Source organism: Podarcis bocagei (assembly GCF_964188305.1).
Source record: "Podarcis bocagei genome assembly, chromosome: 7".
Lineage (NCBI taxonomy): Eukaryota > Metazoa > Chordata > Lepidosauria > Squamata > Lacertidae > Podarcis > Podarcis bocagei.
Window position 1 is genome coordinate 76,171,275 of NC_138132.1, and position 17,138 is coordinate 76,188,412.

The window sequence follows — 17,138 nt, forward strand, 5'->3', positions numbered from 1 at the left end:
GCCTGCGTTGGGGAGATCTTGGTTCATGACTCTTCGCCGAAGACAAGCAGCCCCTTTATAAGAAGGAAGCGTTTGTGTGGGAATAAGCTTCTCAAAATGCAGAACTTCCTTTCAATCTTCTGGTTCCAGTATTTTTGTGAGAGAGATAGAGAGATATAGATAAACACACACACACCATAGCTGTCAACTTTTGCCTTTTCTTGCGAGGAATCCTATTCGGAATAAGGGAACTTCCCTTAAAAAAAGGGGAACGTTGGCAACTGTGACACACACACACACACACACAAATCCAGCTTAGTTTTGCTCAGGAGCAGACCTATTGAAATCAATGGACCAGGATTAGTCACGTCCACTGATTTCAGTGGGTCTACTCTGAGTAGGATCATGCTGTCCTGACAACAGCAATGTGAGGTAGTTTAGGCCTCTGAGCTGTTGTCCCCACAGCAGCCTGTGAGCTGTTCTTGTCTAAGATTCGCAGGTTGGGAGCGATTAGGCCACTGAAGATGAGCCAGCACCCCCCACTTCCCCAGAAGTTAAGCGCCTGAGTCGCAGGCGAGGTCCTGAGTTCAGAGCATATGCTCTACATGCAAATGATGATCCCAGGCTGAATCCCAAGTAGGGCTGAGAGAGGCCTCGGCCTAAAACACTGGAGAGTGGCTGCCAGTCAGCGCAGACGATACTGAGCTAGATGGACCCATTGACTCGGTATAAGGCAGCTTCCTATGTAACTGTGTTCATGTACTTGATTCCCCCCTCCCTTTCAAAAACAAAACTTGCTACGTGTCAAAAATGGCACACCAAGGAGATCACCACTGCAGAACCCTGAAGTGCTAGTTTTCTCCATGCAAGGACTTAGGTTGTCCAGGGGCAGGGTGTGTGTGTGTGACCATTCTTTTTTATTTAGACAGGTCTGCTATGTTCCTAAGAGCCAGCCCCATCTTCTGAGGTCACCTTATTTCCACCGTTCAAATGAATTTCTCCGGAATCCTGGCGTGTGCTTTGCGTGACAAAGGATGCAATTACTCTTCCCTCCCTGCTGCTCTCATCCTAAAGTAACAGCAGGGAAAGGGGCCTTATGCGGCTCCTCTTTTCTCTAACCGTGCTGCCCCCCCTTTCTGCTTTCCCCTGTGCCCTTGTCACCACCCGCCACTGACAGCCTGCACGTCTCCTGCCGCCCCTCCAGGTGCTGGAATTCCCCTGGCTCCTGCCACCGGAGATAAGAGTCGTGTCAGTGATGGGCCTTGACAGCCGCCTTGGCTGCTCTGGCGCGAAGAGCACCTGCCCTGCTCTCCCCCCCCCCCCCCGACTGGCGGCTTCTCCCTTCGCTCTCCCTCTCTTGAGGGGTGAGACATGTTTCAGGAGAGGTTGAGTGGGCCTCTGGAAGGGTCTCAGTGTATAGGGTAGGGGGCAAGGCCCAGAGAAGGGGGTCCTACTGTTTATTCTTATTCTTTTTCAGAGGATATCGTAGAATTTGGCTCTACTTAAAAGTTTATTATTATTGCTGTTATTAGGATAGGGCTCTGCTCAAAGCTACTGCTGTCAATTATTTACCCCCTGACTTTCGCTCTAAGGTCCCAGCAGGGATTGACGACTTTAAATTACAGTATTAAAAACTGTTTAGAACAACTTACAATCAGAAGAAACAAAACAAGGTGGGTCCTTGCTGGGATTCAGTCCTACTTGAAAGGAGATTGAGATTCGGCTCTACTTTACAGCTAATGATTGCTATTATTTTATTATCCGGCTCTGCTTATGTTTAAGAGGATGCTGGAGGGCATTCCTTATTCTTTGGCGGCACTTGGGAAGCTGATTTATTTATTTATTTCCGTTTAGGGATTGCTTCCTGGAGTGATTTGCTGTATAATAAAAGCATACGTGAAACAGAAATATTTTAAAATTGAAAAAAAATGATTGCAATTTTTTAAACGATAAAAACTCTGTGTGTACATAAATACAGTGTAAAACAATAACAGTGCATACTTAAAGAATCAATTCACACAGACTGCCAAGAGGTTCGTTCCACCGGCAGTAGCCCTTGTTCAGACACTTAATACAGGAAGGCAAGTTTGGGTAAATTAAGGTGGGAAAACTTTCCCCCATGTCTCTCTCCCTTCTAACTTGCCTGCTCCTCCCACCTCCCCATAGGGGGCAGGGCTGCTCTGACAATCTAAAATCCATCTCTTTCCCCCACCGTACTCCTTGGGTGTGTGTGTTTGCAGGGTTGGGGATGTAGGAATAAGGAAGGTTAACTGATAAGCTCAGAGAGTCACAAGAGGAGAGACACAAATGTACTCAGCTGACTCTTTAAATGGTGGGTCGCTGACGGATGTGTGGGGGCCCCATTGCTTGGACTCCAAGGGTGGGGGGTGGGAGAGAAAGAGAGGCCCAGGACATGGAAAAGGGAATGAATAGTGATTCTGGAAGATGGAGGGGAGGTGGAATATTGTTCCACCAGGTGTTGCACAGCAAAGGAAGACCCAACATATGCATACCCTCCGCAGTTTAGCTTATTGAGCTCTGGTGGGGGGTGGGGGCAGCTTTGGGCTGCTGTTTGTTCACACAGAAACACACACACACACACACACACACACACACACACACACACACACACAGAAACACACACATACCCGGTGCTAGTTATCAAACTGCTTCTGAAATTTAAGGGAGGCTTGAAAAGGAGTTTATGATACAGCACTGTCTGTGTTGTTTGGGGTTTGATTCATTTGTTTGAAATGGCGGGGTTAAGGGGAAAGGAATAATACAGGAAAGCTGCCTTATACAGAGTCAGACCACTGGCCCATCTAGCACAGAGTTCATTGCACTGACTGCCAACAATTCTGCAGGGGGTTTCAGGCAGGGGACATTCCCCAGCCCTACCTAGAGATGGTGCTCTAACCACAGCAAGCCTTTCATCGCATCTAAAGTATTTCTTCAGATCCTTTCTCTACCATAGACCTGTTTTCTCTGTCACTTCCCAGCCTCACAGGGTCATTGAGAAGGTCAGTGAGAGTTACAGAGCATTGACCCCGCATCATCTCGTAGCTGAGAGCTTTGGCTTAGATGGCCATTCTGCTTGTGCAGCGTGATTCTTTGCTTTTTCTCTTTTAACGACCCCGGAAGTATAACCCAGAAGCAAAACCTTGCCTTAAGTCTGGCTGGCGAGCCAGGTTCAGGCATTGCACTAAACTGCAATGTTTACTCACTCGCCCCAAAGCCAGAGTTCTCGGCTTCCTGTGATGTGTGAATGCAGCTTCTGGGTCACCCCTAGGTGGTGGCAGGGGAGCTTTCAGGAAGTTGGGTGAGGGGCGAAAATTGTACCCTCAGGAACTTTGACACTCTCTAAAATGGCATGTATACCAACAGCTTTGAATGGTGGGTTCAGTTAACCTGGTTTGCTAGGGGAAGATTCTTGCTAATTCAATGGGGCTTTCTCACCCACCTGGCACACCCTCCGCATATCTCCCAAATTCCCTCTGGAGGTTCAGGAGAGTCCCAGGACAGCAAAGGGGGTCATGGTGGGAGAGGAGAGTTGTTCTATCTGACAAGTAGAAATCATTGTGCCATCAGAACGATTATAACAGCATGACACCAAACTCCTTCCTGAGCAAATAGTAAATACTAGATTGTGTCTTTTTATCTCATAGGTTTTCCAGCAGGTAGACTTCAACAAGAAACCGGGACGCATGAGTTCAAAACCCATCAACTTCTCCGTTATCTTGAAGCTCTCCAATGCCAATCTTCAGGAGAAGGCTTTCCGGGTAAGGGGCGGGCTTTGGGGGCAGAGATGGCGTGGTCCAGCCTCTGGCTTTTTGGAATAGCTGCTTTTGAAATGCCAAATTTATGAAATCCTAATCTTCAATATTTGCTTGCGTGGTTATTTATACTCTGCCCTTCAAAGAAACATTCAAATAACTAGAAACAGAAGGATTTGGGGGCGGAAGGGGGGGGGAGATAATGATTCTTCCCCAGCCCTGCCTGGAGGTGCCAAGGATTGAACCTGAGACCTTCTGCATGCGAAGCAGATGCTGTGCCACTGAGCTGCAGTTCTCTAGTAAAATTTTTAGTTTGAGTACTATAGAATTAGAATTGGGGGGACACCCTGCGGGCAGTGAATACGACTTAACCATAAGCCCGTTTGCACCACCTAATTAATTACGAAACCAAGTCTAATTAAGCATCACCAGAAGTAATTAATATGAGTCATTATATATGTAACGTCTGGACTCTGTGATTTGGCCAGCTGTATGAAAGGTGCAGGTGTCTTTTGATATAAAAGAGCTGAACTGGGCAGAGGGTCTTGGGAGGGCTCACCCGTCTGATGCCCCATCCCACTGTTGTTGGACTCCCAGCACCCATCAGCCCCAACCAGCACAGCCATTGAACAGGCATGATGGGAAGTGTAGTTTAAGCACCACAGCCACCACAGTCTCCTCTCATCGGATGCCGCTCTCCATTACCTGATTGATCATTGGTAACTGGTGATGCTTGAGGTTGAAGCTCAGAGTGGTGCTTTGCGACTGAACTATGATTCTCCTTTTAAAAAGAGCATTAAGTTCCCAGTCCTCATGGTTCTGAATTCAGCGCTCCTTGAAATGGGGGCATAGAAAACTCCTTTGGCCTATCTACACTGAGTGGCAACAGTTCTCCAGGATTTCAGACAGGGGACATGCCTGGCCACACCGGGAGATGCTAGGGCTTGAAGCTGGAGCTTGAACTGGGTTTTTCTGCATGCAAAGAAGATTCCCTACCACTCAGTGCCTGGCTGGGAGATCACCTGGGTGGAGAAGCCATATACTTTGTCTCGAGTTCAGTGGTGGAAGGAAAGCAGAATACAAGCACTTGCTTTTACTCTCTCTTTCTAACAAGTGCCCCCTCTCCTGCTTTTCCCCACACAGGATGGCCTCATTGACCAGCTATACGACCTGATTCTGGAGTATCTTCACGGCCAGGCCTATACAATCGGTTTTCCAGAGCTCGCCCTCCCAACTATTCTCCAGGTGCGTCCAGGTGTCAAAAAACTAGCCTTGGGTGAAAAGGCACCTCTCTCTGTGGGTTAGCCCTGCCCCTCTATAATGGGGATCCTGACTGAGCTTGTTCCCTGTCTATAATAGTGCAGAGACTTGACAACCTACAGAAGTTTTGCTCATCCAGGAAGTTGTCTGGTTATTAGCGGCGAGCAAACATGCCCTATTTCTGGTCTGCATCACTTTTGTATGTGCTCACCCGTCAGTCCCAAATTCTGCACTAGGAACATAGGAAGCAACCTTATATTGAGTCAAACCATTGCTCTATCTAGTTCAGTGTGGTCTGCACTGATGGGCAGCAGCTCTCCCAAGGATTCAGACGGGGGATAGTCCCTGCCATGCCTGGATCTGAGACGTTCTGCATGCAAAGCATGTGCTCAGCCACTGTCCTACAGCCCTTCCCACAGAATAATAATAGTAGAAGTGGTTTTATTGGGGTGTGACCCAATTAAGTCTTACTCAGAGTAGACCCATTAACTTTAATTGAGCTACACTGAGTAGGGCTAGCATTGGATGCAACCCATCGCCTTTAATTTGCTGAGTTTGTCGATCTTTTATATCTTAGCTTATTTCATTTTATTGTGCTCTGAAGAAAGTTTGGTTGTTTACCGTTTATAAAACCACAACTAAATAACTAAGGATTGTGCCCCAATCCTACTCAGAGTAGACCCATTGAAATCTATAGCCATGACTGAATCTGGTTCATTAGTGGGACTGCTCTGAGGAGGATTTAGGCTTGTTACCAACAAAGTAAATAATTTAGTTTGCAGTTTTTCAAAACATTCAAATTCCATGTGGAAATTTTCATTTAAATACATTTTTTTAAAAAGTTGCATTTTCTCCCCAAGTGTCCACTTCTAAATAGCAGCCATCCAGTTCAGAATTGCCTACTTTGACTGATAAGGTTTCAAGCAGGGGACATTCCCAGCCCTACTTGGAGATGCTGGGGATTGAACTTGGGACCTTCTGCATGCAAAGCAGATGCTCTACCACTGAGCTACGGCCGTTTCTGAAAGTGACGTGTTTTCAAAAATGTCCTCACTGCTTCCCATTCTGCTTGGGTGGGAGCCCTGTCTGCAGCAGTGCTGTTGGGGGAACGCCTTTCCTTTCCACTCTCTTAAAGACGCCTCTGCAGGGCTTTGCCTTTCCTGGAATTCCACCCCCCGCACCCCCTCCCTCTGGGCGTGGGGTTGGACTCCCATCCTGGCCTGCTTCATTCATGAAACGTGGCTGTAGCCTGGAAGGGTCTCCAGAGGAGACTTTTACAACCTTCTAGGGAATCAGGCTGTAGTGGGCAGAGGAGAGGGAACGTTTGGTTTTTAACCCCTGGACCCTTTGCCCAGGGACCCTGGGGTGGTCCTGCTTGCCCCAGAAGGTTGTTTGTAGGGAAGGAACAGCTGCCTGTCCTCCTTCAATCTCTGAGGATAATCTGAGCTGGCTGGCTGTTTGGAGCAACCAGGGGGGATGCTTGCAATTAGCACGAACACGCAGGCTTCGAGCTTCATCCCCATCCGTATGCCCTGGGGGAAAAGACTGTGAGAGAGAGAGAGAGAGAGGAAGTGGGAAGGAAGCAAGGAGAAAGAATGTCTTAAGGAAAGAATTTGGGACCCTTCATTTGGATGCTGAGCTGGCTTTGTGTGTAGCAAAGTTCTGTGTCTGTGTCCAGTGCTTGGCAGCTGCTGTCAGATCCAGACGCCCCTGCCCTGGTCACTTAAAGGTAAAGGGACTGCTGACTGTTAGGTCCAGTCGTGGACAACTCTGAGGTTGTGGCGCTCATCTCGCTTTATTGGCCGAGGGAGCCGGCATACAGCTTCCGGGTCATGTGGCCAGCATGACTAAGCCGCTTCTGGCAAACCAGAGCAGCGCACGGAAACGCCGTTTACCTTCCCGCCAGAGGAAGGTATTTACTTAACTTGGGTGGCTTTAACTAGCAAACTGGAGGTTAAACTAACCCCTTCCCAGCCCCAGGAGGTGAACAGGGAGTGTTCACACGACGCACCTACGCACTGCAGCTGACGCACTAATGTCACACAGTTTGAAAGCTCTGGGTTAGAGTGTTGGACTAGGGCCTGAGAGATGAGGGTTCGATTCCCCACTCGGCCATGAAGCTCATGGTGGGGTGACCTTGTGCCAGCCGCTACTTCTCAGCCGTACCTACCTCTCAGGGTTGTTGTGGGGATTAAATGAGTGGGAGAGCTGTTGTAAGCCGCCTTGAGCTCCGTTGGGGGGGGGGCGTGAAGGTGGGGTATGAATGCAACAAATAAAATAAAGAAATAAAATAAATGGCAGTTGCTGGGAATTGCAGGGGGGCAGAGTCTATGGCTGCAAGGCATATAAGGTACCAAGGAAACTTCTCTTGCACAGGTCCTGATCCTTTCAATAGAGCATGTGCAGAAGAACTGCCCTGGTGGGTTGTGGTCCAAAAAGTTGGATCTCTCTAACCCCGTACCCTTAGCTCCAAATAACATGTTTATAAGGAACATAGCACCATATCGGGTTCTCCTTCCCTTCTGTAGCATGATGTGCTGATGTTGTGATGCCATCCCCACTCACAAGTGAATTCCACGATTTTGGGGTGACTCTGGGCATGCCATGCTTTGCCTAAATGTGCAGCTCAGGGGGCAGGGGCGAGTGTTTCTGAGCCCAAAATACCAGTGAATAGTGGGGAGAGAAAGATGCAAATGGCTAGCTTTGAACAAAGTTCAAACCTCAAGCTGCAATCTGTTAGAAATGAGAGGCGGGGGTCTGCTCCCCCCTCCCCTTCTTAGGGCCATGTAAGGCAGGGGTAGGAAGCTGCCTTTATACTGAGTCAGACCATTGGTCCATCTAGTTCAGTATTTTCTGCACTGACTTACAGTAGCTCTCCAGGTTCAGTTCCTGGCATTTCCAGGTAGGGGCCAGCCTGAAACCCTAGAGAGCTGCTGCCAGTCAGTGTAGACAATACTGAAATAGATGGACCCAACAGTCTGACTTAGTATAAGGCGACTTCCTATTCCTTACGGGAAGGGCTGTGACTCAGTGGTAAAGCCTGCAGAAGGTCCCTGGTTCAATTCTTGGCAGACTCCCTGTTTGAAACCCTAGAGAGCATCTGCCAGTCAGTGTAGACGGTATTGAGCCAGGCGGAGCAGTGGCTTGACTCTGTACAAGGCAGCTTCCTGTGGGATCCTGCGTTCCATGGTTTCCTGCTCTTTTGGCAGCTGTGCCGTACTGCGAAATATAAAGTTGTAAGGAGCAGAGTTGGGGAATTTAACGGGATCAGTTCGTGGAATGTCTCCTTCCTTTCCTGCAGCTAAAGTCGTTCCTGAAGGAGTGCAAAGTTGCCAACTACTGCAAGACGATCCGTCAGCTCTTGGAGAAGCTGCAGGAAAACTCTGCCTACATCACCGGCAAGCGGCAGAAAGCCACCTTTGGCGTCGCTAACCGGGAGGCTGTGGTGAGTCTCTGTTTTCTCTCTCTCTCTGGCTCAGCATCTCGGGAGAGGGGCTCTGACTGCCGCTTGGCGGAGCCTCGCGCAAAGGCAGGAAGGAAGAGGAGGGCTGGGCGTGGATGCCGACTCTCGCTTGAGTCGACTTGTGAAAAAGAGATCAGCCCACAAAAACAACAACAACCCAGAGCTCTCGTTTCATGACGCCCACTAATATTTTTTAAGGCCGCGGTGGAAATCCCTTACGATCTCTGGTCTTTATGATAAAATTATTTAGAGACCTCTGTGGCTGTTCGTAACCACAGCCCTGTAGAGTGGCGGGGGTGTGTGGAGCTTGTGTGGCCTTCCAGATCTTGTTGGACTTGGGTCAGCCCACAGCCAGCATGGCTCAGTGGTCAGGTGATGGGAGTTGGAATCCAGCAAGATCTGGGGGGGGGGGGTTACAGGCTCCCCACCCCTGCATTAGAAGGTGGCAGCACTGTGATGGAGTTAAGGAGGGGCAGTAAAGGCAAGTGATGGCCTAGTTCGGGGATTGGGGGGGGGGGCGCTGTGTGATCCTCCAGAAGTATTTTGTATGTATAAAATGCATGAAACCATTTAACAACAGAACAGTGTAAATTTAGCAAAAAGAGGTGGTTCCCGCAAAACAAAATACCTTGCCTTTCAAAGGCTGGGGTAAAAAGGTATGTCTTTGGCATGTAGCAGAAGTTGTTCTGCGAAGTTGCTAGGTGCATCTCTGTGGGGAGAAGAGTTCCACCCTTGAGGTTCCTCCATTCCAGCGCTTCTGGGCTTTCTTGTTCAGAGGACGTTTATCTCTGATGATCAGTTTCTGAGCGAGGATGTGGGGGAATCTGTTTGACTTGGTCTGACACACAGAAAGCTTTTTACACAGCATCCATCTGCTGACAAGGTTTTGAGATGGTTGGCCTGTAGGCTTACAGCTGTGCTAGACTTGGGGGGGGGGGGGAGAAGAAAACTTCTCTTGGCTGCACTAATCCAGTGGATCAAAGTGGCTTTTGGCATAGCAAGGAATAATGGGGATGCCCAAACGACTGTTCGAACGATTTATTTGCTGGAGTCCTAATGAGCAAAGACCTGCCCTCTCCCCTTCAGTCCTCAGCTGCACCATCTGTAAAATGGGCATAGGAATGCAGACACTATGACTTGCCGCCAGGGGGAGGGGAAAGCTGTGAAGATATGCTCACATGCTGGCTCTTAAGCTGGTGATCACTTGCGGCTGACAACGGTATTTTCTTGCTTACCTTGACAGGAGCAGTGGGAGAAAAAGGTCAGAGAGGAAGGGACTCCATTGATGACATATTATGTGCATTGGAAGAAGCTGAGGGAGAAGGAGATTCAGCTGGAGATCAGTGGCAAAGAGCGGGTAAGACACAGATGGGGAAGCTGAGGCTCAGGGGCCAAATACAGACCCCCAGCCCTCTCTCTCTGATCCTCAGAATGTTCCTCAGACCACACACCTCTTCCTAGGCCGCACTCCTTCCTGGCCCTCCTTCACACCCTCCTTGAGTAATTTTGCCTGGCTGGACTATGCCCTTTGAACAGAATGGAGATGGAATCATTCTTGTCAGTGTCCTTCTGAGCCAGAGATGGGACACCTGAGACCTTCCCAGATGTTTCCGGACCACATCTCCCATCATCCCCAACAATTAGCTGTGCTGGCATGGGCCTGATGGAAGCTGGAGTCCAGCAACATCTGGAGAGCCACAGGTTCTCCTTCCCTGTTTTAATAAATAATCATAATAATGTGCTTCCAGCTTCCTGGATGTGCTTCCTGGAGCCTTTAATCCAGGGTCCAAAAAAACCCAACAACTAGAGGGCCATCCCTATTGTAATCTTAATAAGAGCCCAAGCAGCCACTCATGCAGAGACATAACAGCGAGCCTCCTTTCTGGGTGGGGTTTTCAGCTCCCAGGAACCTTTACTGTAGGGATGCTGGTGGGGGGAGCACCATGGCCTCTCCTGATATTGCGGGGCTGCCAGCTGCGTCATCGCTGACCATTGGCCATGCTGCCCGGGGCTGATGGGAAATGGAATTCAACAGTGTCCAGAGAGTCATAGGTTCCCCAGCCTCTGTCCTAATCGTGTGTGTAGTTCTTTTCAGTTAAAGGGCAAGGGATATATTTATATGGGCTGTCATGCTGCTGCTTTATGCTTTTGACTGAAACGGGGAGGACTAAAGTTTTCTGTTCTCCTGGCACAGATGGAAGATCTGAACCTACCTGAAATCAAGCGGAAGAAGCCGGGCGAAGAGAAGGATGACGATAAGAGGGAGTTCAAGGACCTTTTTGAGCTGGACAGTGACTCTGAAGAGGGGGAAGATGCTGTAGGCGGTCTGTCTGTCAAAGGTACAGCAGGGACTTTGAAGTTGGGGAGGGTGGGGGAGCCGCAGTCTCCCCTTTGGCCACTAGGGGTTTGCAGTTGTCTTGTTCTCTTGAAAGCGGGAGTTATAGCAGCCAGAGCACACCGGGAAAGCCCCCCACTCGCAGTTGCAAGGGAATTAGGAAAAGAGCCGCCCTTTGGGCACTCGCTGCCGGTGTGTTTTAGCATTTGGAAATTGCTGGCTAGTTGTGAGGATAGGTTTTGGAAGGGGCTTTTTATATATTTTTTCCTAAATACGGAAATATACAAAGGGAAAGCAAAAGGCTCCGAGCGTTGGGAGGTCCTGTTAGCAGCCGTTTGGTGAGGCTGTTTGCACATCTTTATTTCTGCTGCTTATTAAGATCACTGGATGAACAGTTCAGCAGATCCTTCAGGTGGCACAATGGGTCAGTGCACCTGGCTGTTAACCAGAAGGTTGGTGGCTTGAGCCCAACCAGGGACAGCTGTGGGCAGGAGTCCTGCATTGCAGAGGGTTAGACTAGATGACCCTCAGTGGTCTCTTCCAACTCTATGATTTAGCACAAGCCTGCATGCAGATTCCAGAAGGGTGTCTCTGCTACTGCTGCTGTTCAAAAGAGCAGCCGGTTCTGCACTTCTTCCCTGGTTTGCACTTTGGTTGCTTTGGAACAGCCTTCCCCAGCCAGGTGCGGTGCGACTACAACTCATTCACACTAAACTGTGGTTTAACGTGACATGTGAACCCAGTCATTGTGTCCAGACTAGAGACTGAGGTTTGTTTTGCTCCTGACTTACCTTGAATAATTATAATTTATTATTTGTACCCCACCCATCTGGCTGGGTTTCCTCAGCCACTCTGGGTGGCTTCCAACAAAGATTAAAAATACATTAAAATGTCACACATTAAAAACTTCGCTGAACAGGGCTGCCTTCAGATGTCTTCTAAATGTCTGGTAGTTGTTTATCTCTTTGACATCTGATGGGAGGGCATTCCACAGGGTGGGTGCCACTACCTAGAAGACCCTCTACCTGGTTCCCTGTAGCTTTGCTTCTCACAATGAGGAACCTCGGCTCTGGACCTCAGCGTCCAGGCAGAATGATGGGGGTGGGGACGCTCCTTCGGGTATACTGGGCCGAGGCCGTTGAGGGCTTAAAACAATTTGAATTGTGCTCGGAAACGTACTGGGAGCCAATGTAGGAAAGCTAAAGCCAGGAAAAAGCTTTAGCTACAGATCTGTGGTTTCCTGGGAGGGCAAGCAAATCCCCATCCTTGGTTCAAACAATGCTAAATTAGAGATTGTGGTTTGCACCCTCCCTGCAGTAGAGGGAAGGAGCACAGTGGCCAAGACCAGCATGTTCCCAGTAAACCATGGTTTTTCTGTGACTTGCAAAGGGTGGTGGGTCAGTGAAATAATATAGACTTCACAACACATAACAAATACAAGGCAAAGTAAAAATGGAACTGGTTGAAAACAAGGAAGAAAATGACCAGCCTTCACTATTACCTCTGGTGGTGCTGAAAGCTTAAATAAAGTTCAGAGATCTTTTTTTTGGGGGGGGGGGTGTCTTCTCACTAGGCTCTATGGTTTCCCCTAACTAGTTCATTAATCTACTGGGTTGTCTCTAATGCTAATCCTACTCCGAGTGCACCCATTGAAGTTAATGAATGTGAGACTAATGGAGGTCCATCAATTTCAATGAATCTACTTTTGAGTAGAACTCAGCAACCCAGAAATCAGGCAATGGCCTGAGTTGCATCACCGTCTGTGAAGAACATGAGAAGAGCCCAGCAGAATCAGGCCGGTGGTCCATCTAATCCAGCATCCTGTTATCACAGTGGCCAACCAAATGCCTGGGGAAACCGGCCAGCAGGATTTGAGCACAAGAATCATAGAATCATAGAGTTGGAATAGACCACAAGGGCCATCGAGTCCAACCCCCTGCCAAGCAGGAAACACCATCAGAGCACTCCTGACATATGGTTGTCAAGCCTCTGCTTAAAGACCTCCAAAGTTGTGGTTTCCAGCAGCTGGTATTCAGAAGCACTGCTGCCTTTGAATGTAGAGGCAGGGCATAGCCAAGTAGCCAAGAAGCATTCTTGGGCTAGAAGTGGAGGCTCTCGTGCTGAGCAAATCACCCCACAGGCTTGCTTTTGAGCTTCACTGGGACATGTGGCCAACAGCTGGTGGGAATAAGATGCCAGACTCCGCAGACTCTGTCAGTCCGTCCCACTGTGGCAGTTCTTAATGTTGTGTTTGGGAGTTCCTTGCGGTGCAGATCTGGATTTTAGTTCATGTTTTTGGCGTGGCCATGTACGGGCGAGCCCCTCTCACGGCACTCGGAGGAATAAACGAGGACATTGGGCCTGTATTGATTTTGAGCTGGTTGCTTGGCAGTCTTTGCCGTCAGCATTTTTTTCCAAGCCGAGTTGAGCGTGACTCTAGAAGAGGCAGGAATGCTTCTTCTTCTTCTTCTTCTGCTGCTGCTCTGTGTGTGTGTGTGTGTGTGTGTGTGTGTGTGTGTGTGTTGTGCTGGTGGCAGGGGCACTGGGTCGTAGCAGGGAACGGTGTTCGGGCACCCCTGGAGAGGCGGTTAGGCCACGCATGGCTGGGCTGCTGATGTGCCCGCCTTTAAAGCTAGCTGCCAACCCGGCGACACCATTCTCCCCGCGAGGAGAGAGGCAAGGGAAATCCTGTCAGCATGCGGCGGGCTGGCAATGCGAAATGAAGTGACACGTTTTGGAGGCTGGCGAGCCTCCCTCGGTGGAACGACAGCAGGAGCTGTCACAGCTGGAAATCTCCCCCCTCTTTCTCTCTCTGGTTCCCAAAAAGCATTGAGGCCATGTTTGTTTTCTCGGCGAAGGGCCATTGCCCAGTGGCAGGGCATCTACTGAGCTTGCAGGAGGCTCCAGGGTCAATGGCATCTCCAGGCGGGGTTTGGAAGGAATCACGTCCTGAAACCTTGGGAGAGCTGCTGCCGCCAGCCATGATACCTAACTAGATGGCCCAGTGGTCTGACTCTGTATAAGGCAGCTTCCTAACGTTCCCAAAGTTGCAACCCCCCTTGATTGTGGCCAATTTCTGCTTTATTTACATGACCTTTTCAGCACAAGGTCCCTTATGAGGAAACCCAGGCCAGGGGACGGGGCAGGTGGGCGGGGCCAGAGACAAAAGTAGGCAGAGGTTTGGGTGCAGCCCTTTGTATTGTAGAATACAGTGGATGCTCAGGTTGCAAACGTGATCCGTGCGGGAGGCACGCACGGGTTGCAATTCGGCACTTCTGCCCATGCGCAAAACCCGGAAGTAACCCATTCTGGTACTTCTGGGTTTCGGCGTGTCCGTAACCCGAAAATGCGCAACCTGAAGCGTCTGTAACCCGAGGTATGACTGTAGGTGGCTTCATGTATTTCAGACCCCATGATCCACTTTTAGCTCAAGCATGCATTTGGGAACCCACTGCTTAATCTTTCCCCATATATTTGCATGGTGGTGGCGCTTCTGTTATGACCCACCTTGGATCATGCCACAGACTCCCTAGTGGGTCCAGGCCAACCCATTGAAGACCAGTGCCGCAGACCATGTTCCAAGAGTCAGAGGAACACCCAAGCACAGTTTCTTAATTCCCCATCTTGTTAAAGAGGAGGAGATATGATAACCACCTTCAAATATCTTAAGGGTTGTTGTCACATGGAAGATGGAGCAAGCTTGTTGTCTGTCGCTCCAGAGCAAAGGATCCGAACCAGTGGGTTTTAATTGCCAGAAAGGAGATTCTGACAAAACATTAGGTCGGATTTTCTGACAGGAAGAGCTGTTCAACAGTGGAATGGACTACCTCAGAAGGTGGCGGGCTCTCCTTCATTGGAGGTTTTAAAAAAGAGGTTGGATGGGTGTCTGCCTGACCTTCTTTAACTGTGATTCCTGTGTTGCAGGGGGTTGGGCTAGATGGCCTTTGGGGGACCCTCAAACCCTGCAGTTCTATGATTCTGTGGCAAAGAATCTACAAAGTGTGTTTTTGGGAATGCGGGGAATCGTGCAGTTGTAAAGCGGATAATGTGCTGTTTGAAAATTAGGGGTGGAGTAGACCCATTAGGGCATATGTGCGAACTTCCCAAACCATATTAAAACATCTTTTTTTAAGGGTGGGGCACAGAACCTCCTCTTCTTCATCTCCATCTCCAAGCATCTAACACTTTGCGGCATGCTTGTAAATACCCTTGAAAGCACCTGTTAGATACTTAACGAAGACATACTCATATATGAATTGTTGCTATGTAGCAGATAGGGACTAAGAGCTGCCATGGAGAAATTGCCACTGATACAGGATGTAAGGAAGGAGCACAACATACTTTGTGTTTGCTTGGCTTCTTGTGTGTGTTTAGTTAGTGTGGGGAATTTGTGCAGCTGGGAAATCTGCTTGGTTAAAAAGAAGAAAAAAGTTCTTGGGTACTGAAAGATGTGGCCTAGGCAGAATCCGAAGGGTGGAATACAGAGGTCTTTCTTTTAAAATCATTTTTCTGGTCCTCTTGATCATATAAACCAGGGGTGAGGAGCCATGGGGCCTGAGGACTAGATGATTTACTCTTTTTTAAAAAAAGAAAACAGTGGGGTGAGTCTGCAGAGATGGATCAGGATTCCAATCAAAACCTGGGAGTGTTCCATTGCTCAGCTATCAGGTAATGAGAAGCTATCGGAAGCTTGGGAAATGGGTGGGCCTGCTTTGGAAATGGTATGGTATTTACATGGGATAGGGTGGTGGTGGTTAGACCTAGGCACAAATTCTGCCCTCCCGGCTTCTCTATTTCACCTCGGGACCCTCCCACAACCTCCTTGAGTGCTTTTGCCTGGCTGGAATATGTCCTGGAGCCCTGCTAATGTCTGCTAATGACAGTGGAATGTTTATAGCAGGCATAGGCAAACTCGGCCCTCCAGATGTTTTGGGACTACAATTCCCATCATCCCTGGCCACTGGTCCTGTTAGCTAGGGGTCATGGGAGTTGTGGTCCCAAAACATCTGGAGGGCCGAGTTTGCCTATGCCTGGTTTATAGTGCTGTTGAAAACCCTCTGCTTTTTGCATACCTGGAAATATAGCCTCCTGTACAAAGGTAACGGGACGCAGGTGGTCCTGTGGGTTAAACCACAGAGCCTAGGACTTGCCGATCAGAAGGTCGGCGGTTCGAATCCCTGAGACCGGGTGAGCTCCCATTGCTCGGTCCCTGCTCCTGCCAACCTAGCAGTTTGAAAGCACGTCAAAGTGCAAGTAGATAAATAGGTACTGCTCCAGCGGGAAGGTAAATGGTGTTTCCATGCGCTGCTCTGGTTCGCCAGAAGCGGCTTAGTCATGCTGGCCACATGACCCGGAAGCTGTATGCCGGCTCCCTCGGCCAATAAAGCGAGATGAGCGCCGCAACCCCAGTCAGCCATGACTGGACCTAATGGTCATTGGTCCCTTTACCTTTACAAAGGTAACAACCTCCTCTTTTTGCTCCGCCCACTCTGGCCTCTGGCACCACCCACAACTGGCCCTTGGAAAGTTGCCTGTATGGGAATGGGGCCCTCGGTCAGAAAAAGGTTTCACACCCCTGTATCCAAAAATGGGTTTTGTACAGGGAGAATGAAGATGATAATGATCATAATAATTCTTATACCTCCCCCATCTGACTAGGTTACGCCAGCCACTTTTGGCGGCTTCCAACTAAATATAAAGGAATAAAACAAAACATCGAACATTTAAAAGCTTCCCGAAACAGGGCAGATGGCATCGTAAGGTGTTCATTGGAACTCATGACAGAAAAGCAGCCGTGAAGGATTGATTGATTGAGGCAGCAGGTTCCTAGTCCCCATGAATTCACCAGAGAGCAAGCCCCACCTCACAGCAAGCTCTTCCCTTGTTGACAGAATGCGCTTCCTATTTATGCTATAGCTGTAGTTTCTTGGCTGTGTTCAGATGAGTGGAAAATAAGCCGTTAATAGCTTGGAAATTACCAATTTTCTGTTAATTAGCAGCAGCTCACAGCCCCTCTTCCTTTTTTTTTAATTAAATATTGCAGTAGTTAAGCACTCATTAGCGTTTTATAGCAACTATAATCTCTGCGGAGTAAGTTAGTCTGGAGAGCAGCCTGGCTCCTGATAGTTAACCATTGCAAACTTAGATCTCTAATCAAGACTAAAGGGTTGTACCTAATGTTTAGACCCATCTGAATTTAATGGCCTTGACTCAACTTAGGTTCATTAATTCCAATGGGTGTACACTGAGGAGAACTTAGTTGGAGACAACCTTTCACCAGAGTGGGCCTTATCCCATTTTGACTTCCTCTTTCTCCGTTTCAATCATG

At 48.9% G+C, this 17,138-nt stretch overlaps 1 protein-coding gene across 1 annotated transcript in view; it reads left to right on the top strand.

Annotated features, from left to right (window-relative positions):
- NOC2L (NOC2 like nucleolar associated transcriptional repressor) overlaps nt 1–17,138 on the top strand; it is a 71,223-nt gene that overhangs the window by 40,164 nt on the left and 13,921 nt on the right. The window contains exons 13-17 of the mRNA XM_081201485.1: nt 3,645–3,758; nt 4,896–4,997; nt 8,314–8,457; nt 9,719–9,832; nt 10,670–10,814. Coding sequence (XP_081057611.1) covers nt 3,645–3,758; nt 4,896–4,997; nt 8,314–8,457; nt 9,719–9,832; nt 10,670–10,814 — 619 coding nt within the window. The remainder of the gene's footprint in view (nt 1–3,644; nt 3,759–4,895; nt 4,998–8,313; nt 8,458–9,718; nt 9,833–10,669; nt 10,815–17,138) is intronic.